This window comes from Nesoenas mayeri, assembly GCF_963082525.1.
Source record: "Nesoenas mayeri genome assembly, chromosome: Z".
Taxonomy (NCBI): Eukaryota; Metazoa; Chordata; class Aves; order Columbiformes; family Columbidae; genus Nesoenas; species Nesoenas mayeri.
This window is the reverse complement of record NC_137542.1, coordinates 62575871-62596104: the sequence shown is the minus strand read 5'-3', so window position 1 is coordinate 62596104 and position 20234 is coordinate 62575871. Positions and strand designations below refer to the sequence as shown.

Below are 20234 nucleotides of genomic sequence, written 5' to 3'. Positions count from 1 at the left end.
TGGCTGGGGCTGGCTGATTTTACTGATATTACTGCATTTCCTCCAGACTCAGTTTGTTATTGTACTTTACCTTACATGCAGTGCTTTGAATGCTGTGGTGGTTTGTGCAGGGCATTGTAGGCAACTCAACTGCAGAGGGCTATGGAGACATTGGAATTTGTTAAAGGAGCTATTTTGCTTGTGTTTGTCATGTGTTCTTTTTTTGTCCTGTTGCTAGCCATCTGACACTAATTTCTGAGATTCCACTGAAGACTGGCTTGAGCTATACTGCAATAACCCTTCCACTCTCTTCCTTTATAGTAATTCAAACAAACAAGCAAACAAAAACACAACAAAAAAGTTTGTTTCCATTTGCCCATTTTCATTTAGTTGAGTCTAGAACTAGATTAAATGAGCGAAATGAGATACACCTGATGTTTGGGTAAAACTACGGAACATAGTTATTGACTCAATTATGCTTCCCAAACTGTCTTTTGGGAAGAATAATTTGAGCAGGGTGTTAACAGCACAAGCCACAAACATGTAATTCTCTCCTTTCCTTTTTTACTTATCTGCAGTTCGCAAAAGCAAAATATCAAAGTTGGATAACAGTAGTGAAGGGTCAGCTCCTTTGCTGGTGCAAACTGCTGTAACACACCAAAGCAGATAAAGTTCCACCAGTTTATATCAGCAGCAAATGCCACTTAAGCTGCATCTGTGCTGCAGCAGTCTCATGGGAATATGGGAACACTACTTCTGCAATTTGATGCAAAACTATTTATAGCCTCAGAATTTAAGCCCTTAGAAAGGAAGACACCTGAGGGAAGAAGTCACTGGAGGCACGAGCTGTTGGGTTAATACCGGCAGTGCCAGCCAGTCCAGGATCCCATCTAAACACAGAGCCAGCATCCATGGGCACATCAGTTTCCCAGAAACCTGCCCCTCCATTGACCACATCTGGATTTGATCCACAATGTGTACAAAGCTGGGGACTGTCTTAGTGTTTATAGACTGTTACAAGCATTATTTTTCTCATCTTAAAGCTGCCCATGTAGAGAAAAATACAGAACTTCAGTAACAGTTACCAGCATTATTTGCTTTTATTACCTTTTGTTCAAGACCCTTGTTTCCCCTTGTAGCATGTCAAATTGCCCCCAAAACCATATTATACAGCAAAGAAATGTTGTTCACACTTCACTGGCTATTGATTTACTTTATTTATTGGCACAAAATCAGCCTGAGATAAACATTTTGTCCCCCATTTCCACTATTGTAAGCGATATGGTTCACTGTGAGATAGGCAAACCCCAATGTGCTGGGTCACAATTCGACATGGCTTCCTAATCAATGTGTGAAAAATTACCTAATGAATAATGGGTTGCACATTTCCACAAACAAATTAACCAGGGTGAGACTGAAACTAATGATTATATTTATCTAATGTAATTTCACATCTGTTACTAGTGCTAGTAATTTTTTTTTCTTCTTTCCATGGCATCCTTAGAATTACAGCCCAGCTTTTGAGAAACAGACATTTTACATTCATTTAAACAGATAATGTTCAGATTTATTAGATACATACTTTTAAAACCACACAATGTTTGGGGAGCATGTTATTTGCAGTACTTCATGGAGGTTGAACTGCCTTTTGAAACACAGTGTGGTTCTCACACCAGAGCCGGGGTACTGAGACTCACATCATCTCCCATACAAGGAACAACAAAAGAGATTTTTCTTCCCAATATACAGCTGGTTGAGATACACCTTGTAAATTTTTGCTGGAGTTAGACTAATGTCATTCGCAGATGAAAAAGCACGACAGTGGGAAGGAACATTGTGGGTTCGCTCTTTATCTCCTTCTTAAACTAGATTTGTGTCTTCCTGGTGAAATGATCATTTTTGTAAAACAAATTTCCTGGAGTCCAACTGCTGACTCCTCACTGCTTCAACAAGTGCCCAGGACCTGATGCAGCTGTTGCTTCTCAGAATGGAGAAAGCAATTGGCTCTGCAGGGTTGACTTTCCACTAGATGTTTTTATTTTCCAGGCACGTTAAAATGTTTTCCTTGGGCTGTCAAGAGTGGTTTGGGCACCCTCCCCAGCCTCCAAAATATGAGGCATTAACTCACCTGTCTCTGTCTCTCTCCTAAAAGAAGCATTTTAAAGAAGGGTTTGTAAGATGGGTCACCGGGGAAGGGCAATGCAGGAGCTTCCTCCCTCTCAGTGTGAATCACCTTGATCTCCATGAACGATATCAAGCCCCTGTCGCTGCACCTTCCTTCCTGCTGCTGTGGGCTGTATCTGCTCTGTCACATCCAGCAGCTCACAGTTGTCTTTAAAGATGTTGCAAGAAAACCAAAAGTCTCCAAATTATGTCACTACTTGAGTCAACATTATTAAACAGTTTCACAACCTGTCTCAGTCATGGTGGCAGCTTTCATAAGGATTTATTATCCAGAGACAGAAAAAGGGAGGGGGCTGAGAGTGCACAGAGGTTTGAAAGTCATTGTACCGAGAGTTTAATTATTGTATTTTTCACTGAAGTTGAAAGTCTTGAGGAAAATCTAGGCAATTTCATATTACCTCATTTGATTAAAGAAGTTGTACGATTGTTCAGAATGTGTAATGGCCATTCAGCACAGCTGAGCTGAAAAAAAGCTTTTTGACTTCACATCCTTAATACCTGGCAATATTTAGTAGCCTCATTGGGTTAGCCATACTAAACTTAGAAAATGACACCAGCTTTATTCTGAAGACATTCTGGTGATTGATTCAGCTTAAAATCGCTCAATGTGTATTTCTGTTTACCGGGGGAGTGTAATTTTTTAGTAGCACACGTTTTTATTACCAGCATTAGGAAAATTTCGCTATACAGCTATGTCAGATATGTGACAATATGTAACTTCGTGGGTGAGATTTTCAAACTACAGGACATAAAAAATGACACCATATCATGTTTATTACATGGAGACATGCAGACAACCAGTAGTTGTGTGTCTATAACATACTATACTGGTTTGCATTTGGCTTCTTTATTGAGAAGGGAGACTCTGATAGTGTAACACTACACTTTTTTTATTTTTATTGGGTTTTTTAACTGCAGACAACCCTCATGTCCTTTCAGTGCTGGTTCCAAAAGTAAATGACTTTGTTCTACTCATAAGCTTGTGGAACAGCTGCGGAATATTCTGTCCGGGTCAGTCTTAAACTGCTTGGTTACAAAGCAGACCTCTTGGTCTCTTGTTTTGGAGACTTCTTGTTTCCCAGTTTGCAGAAGATATGGTCCTTGTGCTACTGGCACATGGGGAAGCAAATGCTTGCAAGTGTCAGCCAGCCTGGCAGTGGTTTATCTACTCCCTTCTGTGGTGGCAATGTCTGCAGCAGCTTGTTAACCCCAGGATGTGCTGTGAACAACCTTGGTGTAACACCTGACAAGGAGGGTTTCTGACCTCTGAGGTGCAAGTGGAATGGGCTAATACCTGATGTGTCCACTCCAGCTTGAGTCAGCTCATGGGAACTGAGACACGTGTTGTTGCTGGGTGAGACAGGGACATGTCGGTTCCAGGCACACCTCTCTGCTTTGGGGTGGAGGAGCAGTTTTGAAACGTGATGTGGTTAAGGGATAACTTTAGTGCAGTTCTGAGGCATGTGGAATGGAAGTTAGAAAACAGTATGAAGATACTGGGCAGCATCCTAGAGGTCTGCCTTCATATAGCCAAGCTGCCCAGAACACTTGATTGCCCAAATGTACCATTCTTCCTGAAAGTTTTTTTCTTCTCTACCCCAAGTGTGACGGTTGTAGCATGTCGTGGTCTGCCATAGACTGCAGAGAACAACCAAGGGAGGGCTCAGACAAGGCACTACAAACCCTGCCTGTTTCTTTGTTCCTAAGGGCCACCTTGGCAATGACAAAGGAACTATGAGCAACTGTAGTTAGAGATGTTTCAGGACTGACCTCAGGAAAACATTTGATGGTTGCTGATGACAAGCACCTCATTCAACATACTCTGTTATTTTTGCTTCTCCTTTATCTAGTGCATTTGATTCAGTTAAAGCCACTTAGCCTAAGTCAGGCTAGCTCAGTACTAGAGATATAACTCAATACAAGCAATTCCTGGTTTTATTATAATTCACTGGTCACTGCACAGACATTTGTTGCTGAAGAAAGAAGTGAACTCTCTCAACTGAAAGACACAAAAGATGATGATGAAACCCCAGTGCAGAGCTGCCCAGAGGGACTCAGAGAAAACTTCAACATCTATGCTGAAAGCACATATGACAAGATAGAACAAGCACCAGCTTTCCTAGAATATGTGATCTGAGTGTCTCAGTCTGAGTCCAGAAGGAGGTCACACTGAAGAGGCATGGTGTGTCTTCAGTCTCCATGCCTTATCATGGTAACCAGGCTGCACCATTTGCGTTTCTCATTTTCCCTCTGGTAGAAATTTTTCACTGAGTGTTTTGACAATTTTCAGATAATGTCGTGGAGAGTGTGACAACATGAAATGAGACTAGAGCACAATGATGCAGTAAATAGTTACATTATTAGAAAGGCAGATGCTGGCATTGAAGCAGGTTGTTGGCCTAAAAAAATAGATTAGGAGGGAGAAAATAGACAAAAATCTGTGAGGTATCAGAAACGCTTGATAGCATAATAACATTCATATGCAAGCAGAGGTTTTCTGTAGCAATGTGAATCAGCTCTCATGCTAATATGACCAGTAAATAAACCATGGTAAGATTCTAGAATTGATATTACTACTCACCAAAAACAACTCCAGGCCAGTGAATCATGACTGGAATTGCATTTTGGACCCAAGCCCTGGCACTGAACCCCAGTGTGCCAGAAAAAGTCCTGCAGCAATGCCCGAGTCACACCCAGGCTTCTACAGGTAGACTAAATTCAGCACAACCTGGTGTTTTGTGTTTCCTGCTGGCTTATTCTTGTCACTGATGAGGGTCCTCAGAGACACCACCTAGGCGAGTGCACAGATACTGCTGAAATTTACAACATTTGATCACACTGTGGTAACTACACTGGTCAGCAAGGAGTCATTTGCAGCTAGGCTCCTGCAGACTGGTCCTCCACGAACAGAGTCTCCACACCTTGCTGCTCCACACCCACCTTCAGAAAATGCAGGAGTACTGCTATAAGCCTTCATAAAGCCACAGTAAGCAAGAGCCACTTCTTCTCTAGCATGATGTCATAAGGAAGAGCATTCAAAGAGCAATTCAACAAGTCAGGAATGCTTTAGCTGCCAACGTGTCAGCTGCCTGTGCTTAAACACAATGCAGTGCATGTCTTCACAACACTCTACATTGTGCCTCTGTCTCCACAGAAATGCAAAACTGAGATAAATTTTCATAAGTTTCATCTTGTGCAAGGCAAGGCAGATTCAACCATAAGCATAGGCATCCCAAACAGGTACTCCCAAGACGATGTTAGTCTCTTGCAAGGTGTGAAAGTGACGACCTGGCCCTACACACATCCACTCCAGCCAGCACAGCTCTGCTAGAGCATGAATGGGATGCCAATGGCATTTGCCAGTCAAGCTACTCCCCTGGGAGCCTCTCAAGAAACTTGTGTTGAGGCAAACAGGATGTCTTTGGGATTTCCTGCTGCCGCACAGGCCCTGATACCAGGCAGGACCTACTAAAACTGCTCTGAGTATGTAGAATGACTAAGCCTTTTGTTTCTAAATGACTTGCTGATGGGTCAAGTGACAATTAATTTGGGGTTTTTTTTCTGCCAGGTTGGAAATAAGAAGACCTAGATGTGACCTAGATGTCTCGAAGTCATTTCACGGAAGTTCACTGATGGAGTGACACACAGGAGGATGGCAGAAGGTGGGGGCAAAAGGCACAGCAGTGAACGATGCACTAAAGCCTCTTTCACCTGGTGGGATTCACACAGGTAACCAGAAGAATATGTGATGTGTCAAAATCCTAGAGACATCAGTGAAAGCAGGAGCAGGCATGTAGATATCATTCACACAGAGGATTCAAAACTGCTTTACTTATAAATTCATTTTGAAGCTAGAGGAAAAATATAAGGATCAAGATGAGATTTAAAGCTGAGGTGGGACTTTGTGGCTTGGTAGAAAGAGCACTTCTAGAATGACTGGCCAGTAATGTCAAAGGTGGCCAGGATCAGAGCACTGCAACTAATGGAAAGAAGAGATTGGCAAAGGCTTCAGACAGAACAAGTACAATGGACATTATTTGATAAAGAAAATTCTGAACTAGTTGTGGAGTTTGATAAGAAACTGGTAAAAGTAACAACAGGATTAACATTGATGGAACTTGGCAGCCTACATTACTTTGAAGAGGAGACTTAGGTACTGAGACACTTAGATGCTTTAAAAAAAATACCTGCAACACTGGATGCTTTCATTTAGCAAGTAATGGCATAACTAGCTTCTGTCAAGAGTTATAACATAAAGAAGGATGTGTGTGAAAGTCATCAACAAATAACAGACTGGCTTTATATTTGGGGTGTGATTGACTATAACATCCATGAATGAAATCTACAGATTCACACCCTACTGGAAAGGCTAAGAGAGGAGGGGATAAGGAATGAAGGACGATTAAAGCAGTTTATTGTAGATGGGACAAGAATCACCTCCAACAGAAATGAGAAAGGTCTGGTTTAAGTGAGGATACAAACCATGTGATAAATGGGTTAGAGGTAGTAGCTTCTTATATGAAGAAAAGTCAGAGCAATTAGCTAACAACACAGGATCCCAGTATCCTTTAAAAAGCATCTCCATTGTAGCTGTCTTTGCCTAGATGTGGTCCCTCAGAGCCCAGCGGAATTCTTCACTCCTGAGGGGATCTGTCTGGTCACATTTTGGGCAAACCTGAGCTTAAAATTGCACGGAAGTTAAAGCAGATAGGCTGAAGTGAGGGTAATTTAAAATACAGTGGAATTGTCTTCAAGTATTTCTTATAATAATTAAAATTTCAAGAATAAAGCATGAATCATTTGTTTGCTACTGAGATCTGAAGATAAGAGCACAAGCTGACAATGAATACGGTTGTGGGTGTTAATTATTGCTTATAATAGACACAAAGAGTAGAGCCACCAACTGTACCAAGTGTAATTCTTTATTTAGTAATTTAATATTCTTCCCTGTTCATCTCAATGCATTTTTATATGTCTGACCTTCTGTAGACTTCTCATTTTGTTCTCTAGCTGAAAGAGCAAAGCTGGTTAATTTCTGGTGACATTTTGTGGCTGTGTGGCTGCTGAAACACCTTTTTACATTTGGTTTTGTTTATAAATCTGAATTCAGTGGATATCTGCCTAGCAATACAAATTTGTAAGCCAGGTGACATCATTGAAATGAGAGCCCACTCCCTCCCAGGGATTCCCTGAGCATGTCCTGGCCTCAGGAGTCCAGGGGACACCAAAGGGCACTGTGTAATGGCCGTGGCCACGGCAAAGAATAAATAGACATTGCTATACCCCCTTCAGATAGCATGTCTGCTGCTTACCCAGTGTATCATTGACTTACTTTGACTGTGACTGTGGCACAAACAAATTCTCTGACTGCAATAACACAGGGAGTCCTCATGTTACAGCCAAATCAAGTTTTGCCTGGGTTGTGATATAAGGCAGGAAACCCAACATCACAGCCTTCCAGTACATAGGAATATCATTATAAAGTAATGTTTATGCCTTGAAATGAGTGATGGTGCTTCTTCTTAATTAGTAGATATCAAAAATATGGGAGTGTACTCATAGTCATTCTGAAATGCTCTTTAAAATGTTAGCAAAAAAATAAACCTTAAAATCTTGTAAAGGAGCCACAGGGAATCATAGCTGCCACTTAAATTATATTAAAGGGCAATAAATTGAAACCAGTAAAAAAGAAATGTGTCCTTACAGGGTGCATCGTCAGCTTATGAAATTCACTGTAGCGGGAGGTCAATGAGAGAAAGTCTGTAGTTTGTTTTTTTCCAAAGTACTTTTTGGATCACTACCATGATGCTTCCAGTGCTACAAGAAAAGGCTAATCAAACTTCATACTCCAAGGCACAAACTGTGTATGGGGGTCAGGAGAGAACGTCGCCCTCACAGACAGCGTATTAAGCATATTCTGCATTTTCCCTCTTGACCTTCGAAGGAGGCTAAGGATCTCTGCAGAACAGTTGTGTAACCTCCAATGGCAAATTCTGCACAAATGATCCTGGATTCCTTCCTCCCAGAGCAAGATACTCCTCTGGCAGATTTCAAAGCTGGTAAAAGTATAATTTTAGCTCTGAAAAAAATGTTTTTAAGCATAAGCATGATGAACAAGGCAATGTGAAAGTGAAGCAGAGCCTCAAAGATGGTCTCAGGAGAAGCTGACGCAGGCACGATTTATTGGCAAATAAGAGAGGAGATGTCCCACCCATACCATTGTACAACAGCCTAGGTGAAAGACAAAGATGGGATGATCTGTGCACAAGCCCTGGCTGTGAGGAGCATGAAAAGAGAGACACCCTCTTGCCTTTTTTTCCCCGCGGAGTAGAAGTAAATCTCACAGAGGGCCTTATGTAGCTATTAGTGCAGCCCCTTGAGCACTACTCAAATGAAAGGATGACAGTTAATCAAAGACAGTCCTCTACCACATCCCGGGCACGACCAGCCCCTCTGTCTCTTGCTGCTATTCTTGCTATTCTCATCATGACAAGGTGAAAAATTAAAATCTTGCTGTCCCTTCTCCCCTCCTCCACCACCACCACCTCCATTTTTCTTTCACAGTTTCATCACTGATATGGGTGATGATCAGTCTGTGATTTTTAAAAGAAGGAGCTTGTCCATCTTATGTCTTTTGGAGCAAATTACATTTCTCTGAGTTAAGCCATGGCTATCAGCTGTCTTACCCAGAGATTTTGGGGTACACTGTATGTGTTCATAAACTCAAACTGGATCTCAGGGCCCTGGATCTCATCTATGAATGGATGTGCTGATGTGGCACGAGCTGCAGTGAGACATTTGAATGCAGTCTGTGTGTGGACATAATTTATTTTAGAAAAGAGAGTTTATGGAACAGGAGAAAGCTCTCTGGAAGAACAATTTTGAGTACAAGTATAGCAAATCTTCACATATGCATCTTGTGAACTCACAGCCAGGTCAGCATGGCCTTTAAAGGCTGCAGGATCAGCCTTTACTTCTTTGTCCCTTCTGTCCAAGCTATAACTCTGTTGCAGCTATCAAACAGTTTACATAGATCTGTGACATTACAGGATGCTGATTTCTGAGGACTTCACTTCCTTCTCCTTTTACAGTGTTTAGATTTTTTCCTGTGTTTAGAGCACACATGAGGGAAAAGCTAAAATTCCTTTGTTCTCCCTTCCACCTTTATGCTGAAAGGCTAAATAAGCCATGCCTCCCAGACCAACTGCTTTGAACTAAACCCTAATGGTAGGCAGGAGGTGGTTGCGTCCGTGGCGGGTCTTGCTTTAAAAATAAATAAATAAATAAATAAATAAATAAAGGATCTTAATTCCAGCATTGGAAATGAAGAGGAGTTCTCTATTAGCTCTCATATTAATAATTTAGAAAATACATGCCAAATCACTTGCATTCTCTCAGTTCTCTCTGAACACAGCTGCAAACTGCATTAGGTGTTAGGGTGAACAGATATATTTCAGATGAGATATTTGTACTGAATTATTAGGGTAGTCTGTATTACAAAATTACTAATAAACATTGCTTCTGGCTCAATTTAGCCTGAACTCAGTGAACCTAGCCAGTGGTGAGAAATCAAAAACTCTGAAATACCCTATGAATGAATCTAACTAATCAAGAAGCCCTGCAGGAAGTAGATGCCAGGATTAATGAGCCAGTGGTTTCACCATGCCATGCTGTTATTTCTTCACATAAATGCCCTCAGATGAGATTACCTTTGTCATGAAAAGGAGAAAAGGAAGGTTACATACTTTCAACTGACAGGTTAACTGCCATACCTCCATTACAGCAAGATACATTTTCATGTGCAGAGATTTTTATTCTGAAAAATGAAAATTTAAAGACCACAACACAAATTAAACTACATTTTCATTTCTAGGAGCAGGGATCATTGCTGCTAGTACAATAATATAATCTATGCTGCAATGTTATCTGATCTCTTGCCTTGCACAAACTTTCTTCTGATGTTAATAATTGCTCAGTGAATGCAATCTCCAATAGCAGGTAAGAGCAGATTCTGCCTTCCAGGGGGATTTGAGGGGAGGAAGGGAGGAGAGGGAGAGTGTCAAAGCATTTCATCAAGAGAGCAAATGAAAGGTTCAGTGACATTACCATTATGCATATTCCTTAGACATTAGGGGTGATGTTGTGTTTAGAGAGAAGTAAACCTACATGGATATGTGCTGATGTGGAAATGAATCCATATATACAAATGTAAATCTAAGTCTATTTATGTGCTGGGTGGAATTGCTCTAAAACACACTTTAAGGTAAGCAAATAAACTCAGCCTGTAACAGTCCCAGTGCCTGTTGTTAGCTACTTAGTCAGTAATAGGCTAATTGTTATTCAGCATAAATATTCCCTCTTGATTTATATGGAATTCACTCATTTATTTTGATCACTTCATGTGAATGAAGCAAAGCTGTTCCTGTTGTTAGGTAGAGCTAGTCAGTGCTGTTTAATTTTTATCTTTTAACACCAGCACAAGTGAGATTTTGTAATAAAATCATTCACACACAACCTGTAACATGTATGAGTGAAACTTGCAGTCCCCTTCCTTTCATCCATGTTAAATACAAAAGCTTGGATGTTTTATGTTTCAGAGCTTCAGCTGGTGCTAAGGCTACGTTTCAAAAATCTCCAGGACTCAGAACACGAAGATCTATTGCCATGGAAACGAATGTTGTATCAAAGTTGGGTAGGATCAAAAAGCTTTGCTCATAACCAGGATAGCATTTGCATTAGAATATGGAGGAAATTATGGATGGTTTAGAAGGAGGAATTCAGCTGAAGGACCTTTGTAAGGCACCTTCCATAGCATTGCAGCATTTGGTGTCAAGAGTTAGATCTTACAGGTTGCATCTCAATCCCCTGCCCTCAGCCAGAAAGAGCATTTTCCTCTACCATTAAAAAGCACATATTTTTTAAAGATCTTCCATACTACACTTTACAACATTCCTACATCATAAAGCTGTCTTGCTTATAGCAATATAAAGCAGCTGTAAAAATTACATGCTTGTAAACAACCTTCCGTACATCTTGAAGAAGCAGAGTGAGATCTGCACATAGGTGGAGACATACTTTTCCTCCTGGCACACCACAGCATGGGAAGGGACCATTATGGGATTGAGAGGACCAAGGTATAACCATGCCAGGCCACCGGGTTTCTTGGTCCTCACAGGGGCATCCATGGGATAGAGGGGCTGAGGGCACACTGACCAATCCTGTTCCATATGCACCCCGTGCACCCACAACTTTGAGGGCTGATCTAAACTGATGACAAATTTCTGATTTGGAACCAAGCCTAGGTGCAGAGGAGCTACGGCTTGGGCCAGGGCTGGAAGAATGGACAGGGTGCAATGCCTTCTTACCCCAGGGGTTACTCATAGTATAGACTATGATATGGGACCTGTCTTGCGTGGCCTAGGCTACCTCAGGATGGGTGTCCTGAGCTGTTTTGGCAACCAGACCAACAGGCTCCTGCAGAAGGGCACAGGGCTGCTTTCTCAGGTGACCCCCAGTAGACTCACTCTAGGCCTGGATCACCAATAATTTATTCTCCTTTTATTTCTCTTTTAAATTAAATACGCATATGTAATATGCACTTTGGAGCTGGCAAGGACCCTTCTGCGAGTGCGTATGGAGCTGGGCACTCTCAGGTGTGTAATTAAGAGGTGTGTAATTGATGTACAAGGAGAAGAGATCTCAGTGCAGTGCATTTAAAAAAAAAAAAAAAAATAGAAGCGGGGAGGAGGTGGAAATAAACTCAAAATGGGCTGTTAGATGCTTGCCAAAGTCCTGCACTTTTTATTTCAGCCTTTTCAAAGTTTGCACGGGAGTAAACCGAACGCTTTCTCTTCCATGGAATTCGCCCCGCCCGCAGCCTCCCACTCGTTTCAACGCCGGCAAACAGATCTGCGGCGAAACCTCCCTGCTCCTACTCCTGCGTCAAGCGCAGCCTCCGGTCCCGGGGCAGGTGCCCCAGCCTCCCGCCTTGGCCCGGCCTCCTGCCCTCGCTCCCCCGCGCCCCTCACCCCTGCCCTGCTTCGCCGCCGAACTTAAAGAACAATCACACAGAAAGATTAACAAAAGTTTATTTATCATGAAGTATTAAAATTGTGATAAATGAAAAGCTTCAATGCAAAGTTCAAGCAAGCAAACTATCCCCAAACTTGAGACAAAGAACTCTGTGGATCCCGAGGAAGAGAGTCCTGTCTTTTTTTTTTTTTTTTTTTTTTGCCTGCAGTTAAAGACACTTCTCATATCTCACACGCCACATCAAAATTCATAATTATTCATATAACATACTGAAAATGATTTTATTTATCCATTCACATTAACTTGATATAAACGTGTCCGGAAAAGTTAATTAATATGTTTTATATTAGCTCAAACATTCATTAAGAAACCCAAAATGCAATAAATAAGCACAGACAATAAGTTAAAACATATCACGAATCGACCAGTATGTAACAAGAATGCTTTATCTACACAAAACATCCTATTTCACATCGTTTGTTCATTCCTCCAGCGGCCCTGCCCTGCGGCGGGGTGACCGGCACATGCAGGCGGGCGGCCCGGGGGCCGGGCCGGGCAGGGCGGGGGCTGCGGCGGCGCCTCCGCCTGAGGCAGCGGAAGATGCAGGAGGGACAATAGCAGCAGGAATGTAAATAAATGCGTAAATAAAGGTGGGGCGGATCGGTAACTCAACCGTCGCGACATCAAAGATCCGAAAAAGGGAAGTGCTCTTACTTTGTTTGGTTTTGCCCTTTTTTCCCTCTTGCGTTTTACCTTTAGAAAAAGAAACTTTTTTTTCCCCCACATCTCTCTCGCGCTCTCTCTCGTTTATCAAATGGATTTGATTCTCTCTGGAGTTACCGCTCCGCCAACCCGCCCGGCCGCCCCCCGACGGCGCCCCCGCAGCGGAGGGGGCCGGCAGCAGATCGCTGCTCTTAAATAAGCCATAAAAATTAAGAAAGCAAAACAAAAACGCGCTTCTTTGCAAAGCCGGTCGGGCGGCCGGCGGGAGTGCCGGATCGTGCCGAGGGAGGGCAGGAGAAAGGGAAGGAGGGTCGGGCTCGGGGAGGCCCCGAGTCCTCCCGCCGCCGGGGAGAGGGGGCCGCCGGGCAAGCCGGGCCAAGGGAGGCGGAGGGGATGAGCGAGGGATGCACAGGGGAGGAGGCGGGGGGATGTTTCTCAGCCCACAAACCAGTCAGTTGGCGTCTGATTTCAGATCCTGAGTCGACTCCCTGGTAAGTCAGGTGAGGGAAGGCGGGGGGCCGGGGCGGGCCGGGGCGGGTGGGCGAGGCGGGGGCGCGGGGGGAGGCGGTGGCGGCGGCGCGGGGCGAGGCGTCGGCCATTAGGTGAAGCTCATGGAGACTGTGTGCTCTAGTGCTTTGCGGCGCAGGGAGGCGATGCTGGTTCCCCGCCACACGTCGCTGCTGTCCGGGGAGCTGCAGAGCTGCGGCGAGCCCGTCACGTTGCTGGGGCCGGGCAGGGAGGCGGGCACCATGCCGGGAAAGGCGGGCTGGTAGAGGTGCGACTGCAGCCCGGCGCCGTTGGAGCCCGCCAGGCTGTTGGAGAGGCCCATGGAGTTGGGCGGCGGCCCAGCCGCCAGGCTGCACTGGGAGAGGGACTGCGCCATGGCCTGTTGGCGGCCCAGCGCCGGCGGCAGCGGCAGCTGCGACACGCCCGGCATGGCGGCGGCGGCCCAACGGGTGTCGTTGGCGTGGAAGGAGCAGAGGCTGTCGCCCATGGCGGCAGCGGCGGCGGCGGCGGCCGAGGGGAACTGCGGCAGCCCCGGCGTTGGCAGCAGCGTGCCCGGGGCGCGGAAGACGTTGGTGGTCTTCTTGCGCTTCTTCCACTTGGCCCGACGGTTCTGGAACCAGACCTGCGGGCAACGGGCAGCGACACGCACCGTTAGCCACGATCCACCCGCGGTGCGGCCGGGGCGCGGCTCGGTGGGACGGGGTCCGTCACCTCCGCCCCGGCCTCTGCCCCTTCTCGTGCCGCACAGCCCCCCGCCGAGTGTTTCCCCCTCCCCGGCCGTTGTCTGTCTCACGGCCGCTCTTCACACCCACCACCCCACGCGTGTCCCCACCACGGTTTAACGAAACGGCTGGAACTTTTTATATCCAAAACGATCGATGTGTCTGCCCCGTGACGGAGCCGTCTGCGGCCTCCCTCTCTCGGGAGGAGAATCCGGGAGAGTAGCCTGGCCTCTCCCCTAAAAAAAGACACCATAAGACAAAAATAAATTACGGGCCCACGGCTCTTGCCCTTGCGTGGCAGCGCTCCCGGGCCGTCACAGGTTGGGGAGCCCTGCCGTGGGCCAGCCCTCTCGCCCAGCGCCGTCCGTGTCCCAGGGCAGGAAACCCTCCCACAAAAAAAAAAAAAAAAGAAAAAAGGTAAAAAAGGTATAAAATAAGTGCTTTAGATAAGCGGGTGCTCGGGACGCACCGCAGCGCTGCCGAGAGCACCGGCATAGTTGTTCGGGTGAAAAGCCCGAAGTTCGGAGCAGCGCAGCACCCGGACTTGTGGGAGCCCCTGTTTTCATGCTACATACCCAGAGTGAGGAGCGCGGGTGCCCATTAGCGGGAATGAACTGCCGTTAGGGAGCTAAACGTTACATGAATAATCGAAAAAACGCGTTCAATTATGTTTTAGGGTTAATAGTTAAATTGCGGCTACAAAATCTTTTTATGTTTCATGGTTTACTGGTGGTGTACAAAATCTCCATCAGGTCTGGTCGCCTCAGCTCATAGCTACGCTGCATATGCTTTTAAAATGTGAATGTTTCCAGTTGAAAACTAATGTATGACAGATTAAAACTCAGGGAAAACCTGGGGGAGATTTTGAAAATGCACACATGACAACTCTAGAAATATATTAACCACGAGCGTTTGACGACTTTGGACTCCTTCTAAAATGCAACTAGCCCCTGAAAATTATTAATACAACAGTGAGAATCTAATGGAGGTTGGAATCTAAAAATCTACCCTGATGATGTCTGCTGTTACAGTAATATGGATATACTGTAAATGTATTTTAAAATATATAGCCCATTTAATTCTCCAGCCATAAATGGGTGAGAGAGAGGGAAGGGGGAGAATATCACTTTTGTTTTTCTTCTTTTTTTTCTTTTTTTTCTTTTTTTTTTTTTTTCCAGAAGCCGAAGCTTTATGAAGATCTCATTGGAATCCAGCAGATGATTAATGTGAAGATTTGGTAGGAAATCTGGAGAGCTGTATTAAAGCTCAGATCTCAGGTTCATTTCGATCAGCCAGCCGTGAACTCTGGGCCGAATTCATTACACTTTAATAGTGCTGGGAGAGGAAGAAAATGCAATTTCTCATTCCATTAGAAAACTAGAAAATACTCTCAGCTTGTCCCCTATTAAGATGTGGCAGGTGACGGGACCATTGTGGGGGACACGGTCAGTGGAATTACAGCACATTATTTTTGTTCGTATAAAATATTGAAAGGCAAGCCTGACTGTGCAGAAGTTATTTCACTGATTTGGTTTTTATGTAAATAAAATATTGAAAGTTAATTAATCCGTGCTAGAGACTAATGATTATGCTTATTATATTGCATTTGATCGCATAATTTGCATGATTCTCGCATTGCTGCTTAATAAGCCATTCCAGGTTATAAATAATTCTGAAATTGGTTTCTAATAATGGCATGCTATAAAAAGAATGGTTTTATTACACCAGCCTGAAAAGCAGAGCAATATCAGACATGGAATTGGACTCCCATTTAAGCACCAGCCACTCTAATAATTATTTAAATGTATCATATACATTAAATATAGATCTAAAATGAGGAAAGAGGTGATTTATCCTAGCATCTAAAACCCTTAAAAACATATACAACCGCTATAAATTAACTATTTGGAGCATTTCTTAATCAGTGTGGAGCCTACATACTGCAAGGAATGTGTAGGCAATCTGTTAACTATAAAGAAAACTGTAAAGTACTCGTATAAGAACATAAACCAATTACTATTTAATTTAAATTGGGTCAAGGAGCAGTGATACATAGGAATGTGAGGTAAATACATTTTACATAAATTATTTTGCCTTAGATTACATAATGTTAATCATTTTGAAGTGTTAATTAAGAAGGTTATGTTGATCTGATTACTTTTTAAACTACAGAACATTATTGTAAAAAATATTTAAATTGCCACTCTATTAAACTGTTTTATCAGCAGTCTCGAGCTGTTAGCGTTGGTTTAAGACTGTGCCGAGGCCATTAAAACACTTTGTCTTTTTTGCTACGAATTTCTTTGATGTGCTATTAGAAAATAACTATTTCCATTTTATATTTTATATTTTACTTCATTTACCACACTCCTAATATTGAAATTGGTATCATTAACCTTTGGGAAACCCAATAAAGTTTAATAGACCTCGTTTTCTTTTTTCATAGAGTCAGTTGTCCAATTATATTTTATTTGTGAATCTAATTTGGTTCTTAATTTAAACTAATTATAGTCCTGTGTAGGCTGAGTCAAATTATTTTACTTTTTAAAAGCAGACGTGCATTTACTGTCACATTCGAGAGCGGAGTCGGTTTCCGTTCATAAAAACGTTAATATAATGATTTCTTTTGGCGTCTGCTTATTTATCTGAGGAGCCTAGTTTTGCCGAGAGGGATTTTGATCACCGGCGAAGTGCGGCGGCATTGCCGGTGCGCTGTGCTGAGGGAGGATGTGCTTCACACAAGTGCTCCCATTGTGCAGGCTTTCGTTCCTGGAAGGGACTCGCCCAGAAAGTGGCTAAAATATCCCTCTACACACAAAAGCCGCATCTGAGCAGTCTAGGCCGTGGAATCATCTCCCCCTTTTCCAAATTTCGTTTACATTTATTTGACTAAATAGTTTCCTATGTGCCCATGTGCAAATATGTGTATCTACGTGCTTATGCGTATGTATGTACTTTCGAGAACAAAATATAGATATTGAAGTTATTCGCTACCTCTGCCGACCCCAAGCATTATAAAAACCCGTACTGAGAAACTCCGAGCCCAAATACAGCTGCCTTTTACCAAAGTGTCTTTTTACAAGCCTGTGTGCCTCTCCCCACCCCCTGCTCCGGCTCTCCGGGCTCCAGTGGACGCCCCGTCCCGCCGGCGCCAGGCAGAGCCGCCGGCAGGACCCTGGACAGCGGCCCCAGGCCCCGCTGCCGCCGCCGGACTCCTCACCGAGGAGCGGGGGCCATTCCCCAGCCGTTCGGGCTCGTCTTTTAGCGCCGAGCCACCGCCAGAGCCGAAAACGTCTCGGGCTGTCTCATCCCAGACTCTCTTATGCTCCGAACAGGACCGTGGAGCGAGGGGAAGCTCCACCCGCGCCCCGCTCGGGACCACTGCGCTGCAGTCGGGTAGTGGACAAGGGGACAGTGCAAGCGTACAGCTTTGCGTAAAGGAGGCCGGGGTGCGTCCGGTTTCAAGGCTTCCTTCTCAAACTGTTGCTTTTAAGGATGTGTTTCTTCTCCGGGGGTCGGGCTGAGATTTGGGGAACCCACCCTCCCTGGCCCGTTGTGTCTGGCCTTGTCACCGGCCGGCCGTGCCGCCGTCGGTGCGCCCCGGGGAAGGGGCCGGCGGACGCTGCAGGGGGAGGGTACTGCGCGGGGGCGACTGCTCATACCTGCACCCGGGACTCGGTGAGACCGATGCGCAAGGCCAGCTCTTCTCGCATGAAGATGTCCGGGTAGTGGGTCTTGGCGAAGCTCCTCTCCAGCTCGTTGAGCTGCGCCGGCGTGAAGCGGGTGCGGTGCCGCTTCTGCTTCTGCTGCCCCTGCTGCTGCCCAGCCTGGCTCGGGTTCTGGCCGCCTTGGGGGCCCTGCTGCTTGTCGGGGTCTTTGGCGCTGACAGCTAAGGAGCTGGGGTTGGATCCCACTGTGGTGATGTCCTCACCCGGCAGCAGGGTGGTCCCTTCCACCGTGTCCGAGTTGGGAGCCATGTCTCCCGGGTGTCCCCCCGGATCCGAGCCCCCTACGCCCAGCCGACACTTCACTGCCTCCCGGTGTCCCAGCAGCTCGGCCGCATCTTTCATCCCTGCGGAAGCAAAGGAGCCGCGGTCACTCCCCTGCAGCAGGGCATGTATCCATCAGAGCCGCTTTCCAGCGCACCGAGCCAGCGAGAGGCATCCGGCCGCCGCTACAGCCTCCACCCCGCCGCCCCCCACCTCCTCGCGGCTGCCCGCCAGCCCCGCAACCAAGCTCGGACCCGCGGCGTGCAGAGCTCCCGGCCCGGCGCAACCTGGGCGAAGGAGAGAAAACTTTACACCAAACAGCTCCTCTTCCTGCTTAAATAACCAGCTCCCTGCCTGGCCTCCCCTTGCGAGACCAAGGGAGGAGAAGGGGGGAGGGCAGGTTTTGCCGGGTTCAGCTTGGGTTTTCCAGCGGGGCTGGTAAAAGAGAGAGACGCAGAGAAAGAAATAACATTCGAGCCGCCCTGCTGCCGGGAGCTTTACCTCCGCGACAGATGTGCGGGGACCTCGGTCACCCTGGCCGATATTTCCCTTCTCTTCCCTCCGCTAATCTAAACAAATGCATGAATAACCATGAATAGGTAGCTACACATATTTCTGTCCTTTCATTTATTTTTTTTTTAATGAGAAAGCAGTGAGAGAGAAAAGCAAGCAGTCGAGCAGGAAAATGCCACCCCGAACTCCTCCGTAACTACCATCGAGCTCATCCGTCCTAAAATAATAATAATAATAATAATAGTAATAATGTGTAGGTATGTATATAAAAACAAGGGAGAGAGAAATTACATGATCCACAACTCGCTGTAGATCTACATACTCCGTAGGTCTCCCTCTCTTTTTTTTTTTTTAATGTTAAATCAAATTAAACTTTAATACAGTACAATTACTTTTAAAGGAATTAGCCCATTTAGATCGCATTAAGGTAAAATAAGGAACAAATTGTCAATTTCCTGCCCCGGCTTCCTCCCCGCTTGCCGCTGCCGCCGCCGGTGCAGCCGCCGCGGGGCGGGGGGGTGCTGGGGGAAACTCACCGAGGCGGGCGTCCAGGAGGTCGGCGTGAGACAGCATCGCGCACCGCTCCAGGGCGAAGGCTGTTCCCCCCCAAATTTTAGCGGCCTTAAGTTATTTAAAATAGATATAAGATATATATATAGATCGCCTAAATGAAAGAAAATTCGGTGTGTGGTTAAAAAGGGGGTCTCTTGCATTATAATGTCCTTTAGAGAGACGGGGAGGTGCTTAACACTTCAATGAACCCGTGAGCAGCTCGGCGCGGGGACCAATCAGGAGGGCAGCCTGCAAATGTCAGCGCCCGGAGCGCCCCGCTCCGCCCGCCCGCCGCCCGCCCGCCGCCGCCCCGGCCTCCCGCCGCCCCGGCCCGGCCCGCACCGCGCCGCTGCTCCCTTCCCCTGCTCCGCTCTCCTTCACCGCCCTCTTTCCCCCTCTCCCCTTCTTTTCCAAACGCACATTTGCCACCCTCCTTCCGCTCCGGGTCACCTCTGATTTATTTTTTTTCTTTTTTTTCCCTTTTTAAATTTTATATTTTATGCCTCCTCGCAGCGCACCCTCGGACCCGACGCGGTCAGTCTCACGGGGGTGGCTTGCAAGCCCAGCGCCCATCGGGGGGATGCAAGCGGGTGAGCGCGGGCGGCTGCGCGGCGCGGTGCGGGGCGGACATCGCTGGCCCCGCTCGCCGGCTGCCCCGGAGACCGGGCTCGGGGGCGGTGGCGGATACCGCGGCCCGGCTCTCACCCACTTGCCGCTGTCGACGGGCTCCGACGGCTGCGGAGCGGCGAGGAAAGACAAACTTAGGCGAGTTCTCGCAGCGGCCAGGGCCGCAGAGGCTCGCCTGGCCCCGGGGGCTCTCCGCCACCCCGTCCCGGCCCCACACGGTGCACAACACAGCGCAGCTCGGGGAAAGGGAGCCCGGCACCGCGCGTCCCGGCCGCCCGGGGAGCGCCACTTCCCCAGGCGGCATTAGAAGCCCGTAAGCCCTTTTTTTTTTTCGGGTAAAATTGCCAAGTTGGGCTCGCCTACAGACTGAGTTTAAAGCAGTAAATAAAGTTAAATGCTTTTTATT

At 46.1% G+C, this 20234-nt stretch overlaps 1 protein-coding gene across 1 annotated transcript; it reads right to left on the bottom strand.

Moving 5' to 3' along the window:
* Positions 1-13516: 13516 nt before the first annotated feature.
* OTP (orthopedia homeobox) lies at positions 13517-19222 on the bottom strand (the record flags this gene model as incomplete). Its single annotated transcript, XM_080362664.1, has 3 exons — positions 13517-14047; positions 17810-18219; positions 19186-19222. The coding sequence occupies 3 exons, from the start codon at positions 19220-19222 to the stop codon at positions 13517-13519; spliced, it is 978 nt and encodes a 325-aa protein (XP_080218790.1).
* Between the last annotated feature and the right edge of the window lie 1012 nt (positions 19223-20234).